This window comes from Antechinus flavipes, chromosome 3, assembly GCF_016432865.1.
Source record: "Antechinus flavipes isolate AdamAnt ecotype Samford, QLD, Australia chromosome 3, AdamAnt_v2, whole genome shotgun sequence".
In the NCBI taxonomy this organism is placed as follows: domain Eukaryota; kingdom Metazoa; phylum Chordata; class Mammalia; order Dasyuromorphia; family Dasyuridae; genus Antechinus; species Antechinus flavipes.
The window spans coordinates 68,476,472-68,489,012 of NC_067400.1; the positions used below are offsets into that span (position 1 = coordinate 68,476,472).

Sequence of the window (12,541 nt, forward strand, 5' to 3'; positions counted from 1 at the left end):
ACCCTTAAGATGTCAGAACTTTGGGAAAGACCCAAGGTTAGTGGGCATGACATGTATTAAGAACCAACAAAGGAGATAGAGAAGATATAAGTGGGTAGGAAAGAGGAAGGTAAGGAAGAAAGATAGATAAAATAAAGGAGAAATATATAAGCACATATTGAATTTAGAGAAGAGAAGAAACAGGAAAAAGAATAGGAGGAAAAAAGAAGGGCAAGAGAAGAAGAAATGAGACAATGGAGGTTAGCACTCTAATTTTTCAGTTTCCTTCATCCCCCTCCCCACTCTAGACCTAATAGTTCCCCAAAAAAATTCCCTTAGCCCACTGAAGAAGCCACCTTTATTGTATTCTATTATTGATATCATACCTTTTCACAGTCAGAATTCCACAGTCATCCTTAATATCCCAGTCATTCCTTTTTTCCTTTTTTTAAAAATTTATTTTATTTGGAAAAAAAAAAACAGTAAGAAAAAAAGAAAAGAAATACAAAACAAAATAAGGCAAAACAAAAGAGAACATTGTCATGTGCCCAGCAAAAGATCAGGAAAGATTCAAAATATATAACTACAAATTACCAGATCAAGGAAGTATGTGTGTATATATATATTAGCAGAAGAAATTCATGAATGTTAATTTTTTCTTTACTTCCTTATAAATTATTCTTTGATTCTCTAGTGTATACATTATATATTTTATTCTTTTTCACCCTTTTATCCCCACTACCCCCAAGCAAGCTACAGTTAAGAAAAGATATATTTATGTAGATATAGACATATATACATTCATACACAAACCACCTACACACATATCTTTTCTATTCCTGCCGCCTCTTTAATTAAATTCTGCTCCATAACTTGCCTTGGTATAACTGAACCTCCTCCCACCCAAAGATTCCTCCCTTGTCTTCTTCCCTCACCCCTTACTTCCTCATCTGTCCAACCCTCCCCCCATTATTTCTTTACAGATTTTGGAGGGTGCTATATTCTTCATGGTATATATATTGAATCCATTCCCAATGTGAGTAGATTTTCAGAACTGTGAGTCCTCTTCCTCCTTTAATGCCTTTGTATCTATTCTTCCTGTGCACCTCATTTGTATGACATGATTATTATTTTTAACTTAATACTGACAACCCTTCTTTTGAGCTAACTTATGTGAATCTTAAACATAAAATATACGCACATAAAAAACATAAATAATTTGTCCATGTTTAAGCAGTTTTTCCATGTTAAGTTCCTTAAAAATGATCTTTCATATTGGCTCTTAAATGTGAAATTTTCTATTATGTTTGGGTTTGGTTGATAGTCCTGAAAGTATGCAAGTTTGTTGAATGTCCATTTTTCTCATTCAAAATTATGGATAAATTATACACTTCGACAACGATATTGTATGAGGACATATTTTGATGGAAGGGGATTTCTTTGACAAAGAGACCTGAGTTTCAATTGATAAATGACGGACAAAAGCAGCTACACCCAAAGAAAGAACACTGGGAAACGAATGTGAACTATCTGCATTTTTGTTTTTCTTCCTGGGTTATTTATACCTTCTGAATCCAATTCTCCCTATGCAACAAGAGAACTGTTCGGTTCTGCAAACATATATTGTATCTAGGATATACTGCAACATATCCAACATATAAAGGACTGCTTGCCATCTAGGGGAGGGGGTGGAGGGAGGAAGGGAAAAAAAATTGGAACAGAAAAAAAAAATATTGGATAATTTTGCTGGATATGATAATTTTGGCCACAGGCCTTCAAAGGAAATAGTTAATCTTCAACTTTGGGGGAATAATATTCTGAGAAAATTTGTGGGAAAGACAAAAATGTGAATGTTGATACATTGAACTAAGTGGGATTATTGAGTTAGGTTCTTGCAACTGCCAAAAACTATAATTTTTTTTTAGAAATTGCTAAAAAATATACTTTTCTGTATACAATTCTTTAACAAAACATTAATTCTGATAATAGACACTTTTCATAACATAGTTAATCATAACATAGCCCATAAAATGCAGTATACAAAATAAAATTGGTAATATGAAAAACATTTTTCTTGCTACTAATTCTCTGGAATTTTGTGACCCTTTGTGCTAACATTTCAATTTTAAAAACTACTAATTACAAACAATTTCCACTTATTATAACACATAAAATCTACAGTACTATAAATATCATATAGCAAAGAAAATTCTTAAAGCTAAGACATTTTTGTGGGAATACTTTAGAAAAACTGCATATGTTTAACCTATATTGGATTACTTGCTGTCCAGGGAAAGGGGAAGGGAGTGAGGAAGGGAGAAAAATTTGGAACACAAGGTTTTGCAAAGAAGTGTAAATGTTGAAAATTATGTTTGCGTGTACTTTGAAAAATATAAAGCTATTATTATTTTAAAAGTTAAAACTATTTTTAACCCGAATTTTACATTCCATTCTGTCAGATGATGGATTTGTATTGTATTTTTTCCTACTTTAAACCTCTCTGTCTTAGCCAGCTTCTAAAAACCAAGGGGAAAAGTCACTGGGACTTTAGTCATACTCTAAGAAGCTTGTCACCTTAGAGCCCATAGAATTTACACTATGTGTTGGGTGCATAATTGCAAAACAAAATTTGAGTTTTAAATAAGATAACCGATGAAAATATCCATTGAATGTACCCAGAGGTCTTGATTCTTAAACAGTAGGATGAACAGATGAGGGAAGCACTTAATAGGATATCAAACATTCCACAAATGTCTTCATTGCACCTGCCATTTTTTTCTTTACTGCAGAAAGCTGTAAATGTGTGATTGCTAAAGCAAAAGCAAAAATGCAGTTACTAAAAAAATCAGACACATGCTTGAAGTCATGAAAGTTAAACACAGAAATGCTGAGAAATGTTGATTATATAATTATGTTGGCTGATAACTCAATTATTTACCAAGCATTTAAAGTTTTAAAGTGCTTGGCCTTAAAATGAACCCTGTTTTAAATTAAAAAAAAAATGGCTCACTTTAGGGTTCAGCAAAGAAAAAAAAATCTAATATTTCAGTTTAGTTTAATTTGCAATTCATCAAATTAATGCAGTTTGTTCCAGTCCATGGTTTATAGTTTGGTTTGGCTCAAGTCCTGAAATAATATTGGACTGTATTGAGTGTTATCCAGGAGGATACTTTGGGAATATGTATGATTTTTGGGGGGTGATGTGGAGGGGTATGTTTTTTTTTCCTTTATTGTATCACTTGTAAACTTAAAGAGAAGTCTAGGATTTGAAGTCTATAGACACAAAAGTTGACTTTTGGCCAGTACAATCTTAAGGCCCAAAGCAAAAGTTTTCAAAAGTCTATCCATGGTCTCATTATGTCAAAACTTTAGAAAAGGAATCAGTGTGAGAAAAAGGACTCTCAACTCCATTTTCCCTTTTGCTGAGAGAAAAGTGGTGTTAATTCTGTTATCATGATGGTTATGTGAGTGTGAATTTTACCTGTAGGATCTCCAAGTTTTATGACAGTTTTGGTTTTCTTGAGAGGAAGAGTAAGGTAACTGACATTGAATGCCAGTAGGTATTGCTGGAGTGTCTGTTCAGATGATGTAGTTAGCTTTTTGTAATCCATAAAAAGAATTCTAACAATAAAGGCAACTTTGAAATAGTTATATACTTTATGAGAGTACCTATAATAGTATGACCCAAGACCCACACAGGCACATTAACTCAGAAACAATAGAATTTTCTTAATAACTTTGTATTCCTTTCTGATCGAGGAGTATAGATTTATAGATTTATAGACTTGCATAGAGTCACTGGTCTTTGTTCCAGAGTACTAGAGTTGGTAGAATTTAACAATAGAACTCAAAATATTTCTTTAGTGTGTTGAATTTAGCACCTAATTTGTTGTTGTTTAGTCATTCAATTGTATCCAATTCTATGTGATCCCATGGACTTTGTCTATAGAATTTTCTTAACAGAGATACTAGAATGAGTAGTTTGCCATTTCCTTCTCCAGTATATTCCTATTTTACACATAAGGAACTGAAGCCAGTAGGAGTTATGTGACTCACTTAGAGTCAAAGAGTTAGTTTGGTCTAAGGCCAAACAAACTCAGATCATCCTAAACCCAGGCCTAGTGCTCTATCCACAGCATCAACTAGCTTCCTTTTGTACCTAATTAATTAAAAAAAATTAAATTAAATAGAAAATTACTGGATGTTGGAGTCAGGATGATTGATGATGATGATGATGATGATGATGATGATAATGATAGCATTTCTATTTTGCAAAGTGCTTTACATTTATTATCTCATTGAATATCGTGAATAGAGTGCTGAATAGGGAGTCATTGCCCAGACTCAAATTCTACCTTAATTATTTAACAAAATTTGTGATCCTGAGCAAGTCATGTAAATCATATGGTTCTCACTTTCTTCATTTGTAAAACTGGAGGTATTTGTCTAGGTAACATTCATAGATTCTTTCAGGTATTAATGTATGATGAGATATTAGACTGAGGTCACAAGATCATAGGAACATAAACTTAGTTCTTATAAATGGCAGAGCCAGCATAAGAATCTAGAGTCTCTGACTTCATATTCACCTTAATTTCCACCATACCCGGTGCTTCACCTTTCTTTACTCTAAGAAAATGACCTTCTTGGACATTGACTTCACATTAAACCTTCCAAAATCTTGGTCTTTTCTTCACTAGCCCACAACTAAGTGCTGTTTCATGTCACTTGCCCTTGGCATAGTTTGTTATATTTGCCCTGAATATCAAAATACCTAGTGGTAGTTCTTTAGGAGAATATCATAAGGATTTGTCTGACTTTCTAATTTTTTTAGAAGCTGTATGCACCTTTGAACTTTCCCCTACCTCCTTTATATCCATATTGGTACCTTAATCCTATAAGAGGTGGACCATCTTTTATGCAGCAGTTGTATTCCTGAAAAGTTCTCTGGAAACCACATTTTTTGTAAATTTTATGACATTTCAAAGGTTTGAGGGCAACTTATTTTTGAAGGGAACACTGAGAAAACTTCTTTGGTAACTCAAGAAGCTATTTGAAATGGAATAATCACCCACTGAAAAAATAATTTTATTTCTCTTTAAAATGATAGTGTTAGACTAGCTGGCTTGTGATGCTCCTTGTAGCCCTTGGGTCCTCTGATCTGTTACATAAATTTAGATTTCTGGAAAAGAGACACATCTATCCTTGCATATACCAAAGAAGACTTCGGAGCTAATTAATCACTTGGAGCAAGTTCTTCTTTAGACACTCCCTATTAATTGTAAGCAGTGCCTGCCTGGACCTGCTACAAATATACCTGCTAGTATGAAGATCCCTGCCTTTTCCTTGGCACTATTCCTTTGACCTAATATTTCTTGTCTGTCTTCTTACTATTACATGTTCCTCTTCAGTTCCTTTGCCCTTCTGTAGTCAGGGATACAAAGGGGGTGCTGATGATGATTCTGATTTATCTCTGCTGCACCTTTATTTTTTACCTTGAAAATTAGAAACAGGTAAGAGGGACACAGTGTGCATTGGAGGGTGGAAACACTATATATACTTTAATTTTTTCCTTCCCAAGACCACACCCAAAGAGAGTGAAACACCAATAATCAAAGTCTTATTACAGTTGCAGTAATCATTGTAGAGAAACCATTATAAAAGGTTTAAATATATTGAACTTTTACCCATATATAGTCTACTGTAGTAGAATTTTGTCATGAAGGGGAAATGTGAGAGGGAGACCAGGAACCTGTCTTATAACTTACAAAGAATTTTGTCAAGATAGAAGAACACAAAAGGGAATTACTCTTGGTCCACTGGGGTTTGGATTTAGATTGGTTATGAGTCAAAAATAAGTTTTGTGCCAAAATTGTTTGGGTGAAGCAGTGATTTTCATGGCATCAGGAGACACTGGTTGCTAAGGTCATCAGGGAATGTGGGGATTTAGTTGCATGGACTTTCTTCTGAGACTGAATTTTAAAACATTCACATTATTATCATTCTTCATTTTTTTCTTATGGTTTTTCTTTTTCCTCTTCATCTCTCCATATCTTATTTCCTTTTATTTCCAGTTTTCACTTTCTGTTACCTAAAGTAATTTTTTTATATCCACATGTATTTATGTTACTTGAATCAGATTTCCTTTTTCTCTTCTCTCATCTGGTATGTTACTCCCCACTAAGCTGTACAATTCTTACTCTTTCCTACTCTTTGTTTTTCTTCAAAGGAAAAGCAGACTTCAGTAATACCTTCAGCAATGGTCTCCACAACTTCAAATCCATAGCATTATTCTGAGGATTTTGTAGAGGGTTTTTTGTTTGTTTTAATTTTCACTTTCCTCATCAATCTGATGTTTCACTCAGTTCTAAAAGCTGCCCTATAGAGAGTTCACTGTTATGATGTCATTCTACACATGATATCAAATAATTGTATAGAGATTGGAATTCTACATTTCACCTCTAACATTATCTTTTATTTAGTCCATTGTTAGGGCCTCTAGGTGGCAAGATAGAATGCTGGGTCTAGAATCAGGAAAATTCTTTTTTGTGAGTTCAAATCTAGCTTCAAACACTCAATAGCTATGTGACTCTAGGCAAGTCACTGAACCCGGTTTGCCTTGATTTCCTCGTATGTAAAATGAATTAGAGAAGGAAATAGCAAACTACTCCAAGAAAAGCCCAAATGGTATCAAGAAAGACTCAAATTAACTGAAAGGACTGAACAAAATCCATTGTTTCTTTGTTATGGCAAATATTATGATTAAGGATATAAAAAACTTAAATTGTAAACCTATTGTTTTCTAACAGCTATAATACTTTTGGAAAAAATTTTTCCTGTCAAACAATTTCTTAGAATTAAGCATAGTAGAGGCTGACTTCTTAATGCACCAAGAAAATCTCTATCAATTGCAAAGAAGTATGTTGGTAGAAGAACTTCCATTCTGGGAGCTTCCTATGTAATTATCATCTATATAGCATTTACTATGTGCCAGTCACTTGTGCTATATTCTCTCTAATTATAATCTTATTTGATAATCACAACAACCCTGGAAGGCTGGTGCTATTGTTATCCTAATTTTACAAATGGGGAAACTGAGGCAAACATTACCGGATTTGGCCAGGATTACAGATTGTTAAGTGTATAAGGCTGGATTTGAATTCACATCTTCCTTATTCCAGGCCTTGAACTTTATCTACTGCACTGCCTAGCTGCCTCACCATGAAATCCCTTGAATGTACAAGTTTTTCTTGTATACATAAGACCAATTAATTAAAAACAAAATACATTAGGTAATCTGATTTCTAATCAGATGAAAGATTAGAGACTTTCTAAATTGGGAGGGGGAGAGTTAACAGGTAGAATTACTTGAATTCAGAAACAGAGGGTATCCCACTCCTCCCAAGTGCTTATAAACAATCAAAGGAACGTGGAAACAATTGCTGAGTGATCAGTACAGGGCTAGTTTTCAGATAACAAATATGGATTGCTTGAGATGTCCAACTGTGAGAAAACTCCTTGCATCAGTCTTTGCACCTAACTGGATTTCTGGTCAGCATAATTTAGAGACCCTTGGTTAAGGGTCTCTTAAACTGAAGGAAGTTTTTTTCACAAGTCAGAAATTGGTCTAGACCCATAATCAATAGAAAGGGAACTGAGTATCTCCAGAATCGAGTCATGAGATGAAGTCAGTATGGTTTACTCAATTCCTACAATTAGCCACTTGCCATCCTAATCTCTTCAATTCCCTCAAAGAGAAAGCAAAAATCAGGAAAAATTAAAGCATAATAGTATACATGTAAACCTGGGTCACACTTTCCTACAAGTGTCTTAAAAGGCAGAGTGGATACTAGTCAACTGATCTCAAGATTATTTGGTAGGGATGGAAGATAGATTTTCCTTTCGTCAAAAGAATAACTTTATTTTAAAAAATCTGACAACTCAAAAATCTTTCCATCTCCTTATCTTTAAGGGAAATATTAATGAGGAAGGATAAGTTACTGAAAGAAATCAGTTTTTTCCTTCCACCAGAAGGTAATGTGTGTGTGGGAGGGAAATATTCTTGTATTGTTTTTTACCTTTCAGAGCATACTTCTCATGCCAGATTAAATAGTGAAACTATTTTTAAAATTCTATGAATTTATTTTCAGGTTACCTTGCACCTCGAAATCTTCCTAGTACTGGCTTTTTCCCATTTCTGCAAACACTACTCTGTGATACGGATACCAAATGCAAGGATACTCCCTATGGACCACAAGATCTACTGCGCAGAAAAGGAATTGATAGCACCTTTTTTAAAGAAAGGTAAGGACATTTCTTAAGTACATTCAGCTAACTTGGAGGCATAGATGTAAGCATCCTGCTACAATATTTCATTTCTATAGGAAGTTTCTATAATTACAAGATGTTTATTTCTCTATATATCACTACTTTTAATGGAGATTCTCATTCTCTTATTAGTAATACTTCTAGCCCTCCTAGAGTTGTGGCTTTTTTTTTAATTGCCAAAACATTTTTGATGGTAGATGTTAATAACATGGTAAAGATAGCCAGAACTTACAGACTTACCTAGACTTATTTAAATTAAAAAGTAAATTTCAAGAATAAAAAATTATCTTTTAAAAATCTCTACTATTCCAGTCTCTACATTTTCTAGTTGATAACAAACATATTTTTATAGCAATGGTTAACAATTTTTAAACTTACTTTTTTTTAAAACTATTTTTCCTTTTTGAGAAACCTATGCTACATTATAGTGGTTTATAAATGTGCCCTAACGCTTCCAGGTCCATTTAGAGGCTTTGTTTTCTAAGATTTTTTTCAATTATATTTATTTGTATATATTTATATATAATTTAAATTTTAAAATTGTTTTCTAAGATTTCAAAAAATCAGGCTATTTTGCTGTAATAGTTTTTCAATTCTTGGTGTCATTTTAAATTTTTGAATATACTCTGAGCTTCACTGTTACTCATCCTATTTCATTGAGGGCTTAAATGAATCTTGAAATGTTTAGTCTTTATATCAACTTCTGGGGACAATATATCTAACAGTCATTGAAGTGTGGTCTTTAAGAGCGACAGACTTTGCCTGCTTCACTGGGAATGTTGTTGTTGTTTGTAGTCATTTTCAGTCATGTCTGACTCGTCATGATTCCTTTTGGGTTTTTCTTGATAAAGATATGAAATGGCTTGCCATTTCCTTCTGGAATTAATTTTACAGCTTAGGAAACTGAAGTAAACAAGGTTAAGTGATTTGCCCAAGGTCTCACAGCTTGTAAGAATGAGTCCACATTTGAATTCAGGTTTTCCTGACTCCAGATATGGTACTCTATTTGTTGTATCCTCTAGCTGCCCCTTCTCTGGAGTAATATTCCTTAAATATCAAAGAGTTACAAACAACAAAAGAGAACAATAAAATTCCATACTCAACTGACAGAGAACTAATAAAAGGAAGTGAAACCAGAACAATATTCTTTTAAATGCTCACATTGAACATTTTGAGTCAGTCTAATATTAGTAGAAGCACAAATGCATGACCACCATGGTTAAAAAATTTAAATGTATCAACATCATTACTTTTTCCAAGTCTTTCCCATACTACTGGAATCAGTCAATAAGCATTTATTAGGTACTTTCTATCTGCCAAACATTATAAGTACTAGAAATACAAAGAAAAAGCAAAAACATAGAATCTGTTCTCAAGAAATTATTATCCTAATTGGAAACACCATATTAAAACAGATATTTTGAAAGTAGATAGAACGTAATATAAAAGGCAACTGTAGTGGGAATAGGTAGTGGGGGTTGTTTGTTTGTCTTTTGTGCTGGAAGGGGACCACAACATCAGAAAGGTGTTGCCAAGACTTGCAAGTGAATTGGATTTAAGTGAGGGAGGACTGTGCAAAGTCACCTGCCTCATTTTCCCCTCCAGAGGCTTCTGGGTCCAAAGGCAAAATGTAGATCAGAATGAATGGAGATGATCCTCAGTGGGATGGTATAAGAAGTAAGGGGAGGGAAGAAGGTTGTTGGGCAAAAAAAGGTAAAGGTTGGGGGAATGGCAGTGCTCTTGACAATAATGTTGTTTGTTTATTGTTCCCAAAGAGGACCATGCGGTGACATGCAAGTGAATTGGATTTAAGTGAGGAAGGGCTGTGCAAAGTCACCAGTCTCACTTTCTCCTCTTTGTTCATGTGGGTTCAGTGGCAAGATCAGGATGACTGGAGATGGCCCTGGATGCAGTGGGAGACCTTGGTTTTTGTAAGATAAGTCTCAGCATGACTGAGGTGATGACCATTCAGTGATTAAGGCTAGGTAAGAAATGAGGCAGAGAAGGATTTTTTATTGTCTGTCTATCTCTCCATCTATGTACATAAACAAATACATGAGCATACACATCTATGTATATAGAAATACACACATACGTACATTTATATGTATATGTATGTTTGTATGTATATATGTAACTCTGGGAGAGGAAGACAAACTACTTTCAGCGTTTCTGGCCAAAACAAAAACAATTGTCATTTATTTTCACTCTGAGCTAATCAAAACCCAAACAATGACCAAGCTAAGGGTTGACCTGAGACCAATTGTTGGCTAATCATTGAGAGCCCGAGTAATTTATGTTTAAGGTATTTTCCTGAAAGAAAAAATCTAGTTTATCAGGATGATTTTAGAGAGGCCTGGAGAGACTTACATGAACTGATGCTAAGTGAAATGAGCCAAACCAGAAGATCAATATACATGGCAACAGCAAGATTATATGACAATCAATTCTGATAGACTTGGCTTTCATCAACAATGAGGTGATTCAGACAAGTTCCAAAGGTCTTGTGATGAAGAAAGCCACCTGCACCCAGAGAGAGGACAGTGGGAACTAAATGTGGACCACAATATAGTATCCCAGAGAGAGGACAGTGGGAACTAAATGTGGACCACAATATAGTATTTTCACTCATTTTGTTGTTGTTTACTTGCATTTTATTTTCTTTCTCTTTTTTTTTCCTTTTGGATCTGATTTCTCTTGTGCAGCATGATATTTGTGGAAATATGTATAGAGGAATTGCACATGTTTAACATATATTAGATCACTTATCGACTGGGGGAAGAAGGGGAAAGGAGGGAAAATAATTAGAACACAGGGTTTTGTAAGAATGAATGTCCATTTCATTATCCATATATATATTTCGAAAATTATCCATATATATATTTTGAAAATTAAAAGCTACAATTTAAAATTTTTTTAAAGAATTAAAAAAAATAGAAATCTAGCCTATTAACCTCAAGATATCTTGTTAGATTTCAGAGATCCATATTTACATTCCTTTGGGCAGAACATGTATAGGTAAGAGCGAAATATTTTATATAGACAGAGAGACAGGATGGAAGAGAAAAATGAAGGAAAGAGGAAATGAAAGGAAAGAAAAAAAGGAAAGGAAGAGAAGGCAAGGCTAGGGAAGGGAAGATCTGTGTTACTCAACTGGCTAATTCCAGTTGTGTCCCCAATAATCTTTAACAAATCTCAGTTTGACTGAGGTATAACCCAAGAAAAATTTGGAAGAGTGGAAGGTCTAAGAAGAACGATAATGAGTTCTGTTTTAGACATGTTGAGTTTAAGATGCCTATAATAAAAGTAAAATTTACCAGAGAATGAAAGATATGCAATCTAGACCTAACTTAACTAAAAGTTCTCTGAGATTCTCAATGTCATTTGCAGTTCTAAAAAGGTCCCCAGGAATCTAGTTTTTTTGTTTTTGTTTTTTGTTTTTTGTTTTTTTTAAGATTAGTAGATAAAATTTTACTTTCCCTATTAAAAAATCCTGGATAAGAAAGTGGAGTGAAGGCAGAAGTCTCCTGAGTTTTCTCAAATTTCCTTCCAAAAATGTTAAAATAATGTCTCAAAACAAATTCTGGAGAGACAGAATGAATGCAAAGCCAGAATAAAATTATTTTTCTGCCTGAAATAATTTAGAAGCTAAACAGGAAACACCTGTCTCACTGGAGTGAGAGTAGAGCATAGTCCATCCTAGGCTGTGCCCTGACAAGCTAGCAGTAGGCCTTGGAAGTAATTGAGTGTTCAAAGGTCACTTCCAGAGCTCTCAACTCAGACAGTAAGGGGGTCAGATAACTGATCAGAAGATGAATACAGAGGATCCTTTGCTTGTATTGGAAGTGGGACTCTGTTATATTGCCTATATGTGATTTTGGATTGCATTACCAAAGCAAAGTGAAGTATTACCAAGAGTAAGGATCTGGGTCACAGTTCTAGAGCAAAAAAGTGCTTGCAGTCACTCAAAGATCAAACTACAAACCACATCTCTCTCCAAATCATACCTACCTTGGAAAAACTAAAATCTTGCAGACTCTAAAGCTAGTTTTGAACACAGCAGCCAAAAAAAAAAAAATCTGGATCAAAACCCAACTGTAACATAACATCAAAAGTCAAGAAATAGTTGTTAGCAAAACAAGAAACAGAAATGAGCAAACAACAACAAAAGACCTGACCAAAGAAAATTACTGACAGGAAAGATCAAAACACAAATTTGGAAGCAATTAAATCA

The 12,541-nt window shown here is 34.2% G+C and overlaps 1 protein-coding gene across 1 annotated transcript in view; it reads left to right on the top strand.

Annotated features, from left to right (window-relative positions):
- Window positions 1-12,541, top strand: part of ABCA12 (ATP binding cassette subfamily A member 12) — a 222,592-nt gene that overhangs the window by 71,939 nt on the left and 138,112 nt on the right. Inside the window, 1 exon segment of the mRNA XM_051983610.1 lies at window positions 8,130-8,283. Coding sequence (XP_051839570.1) covers window positions 8,130-8,283 — 154 coding nt within the window.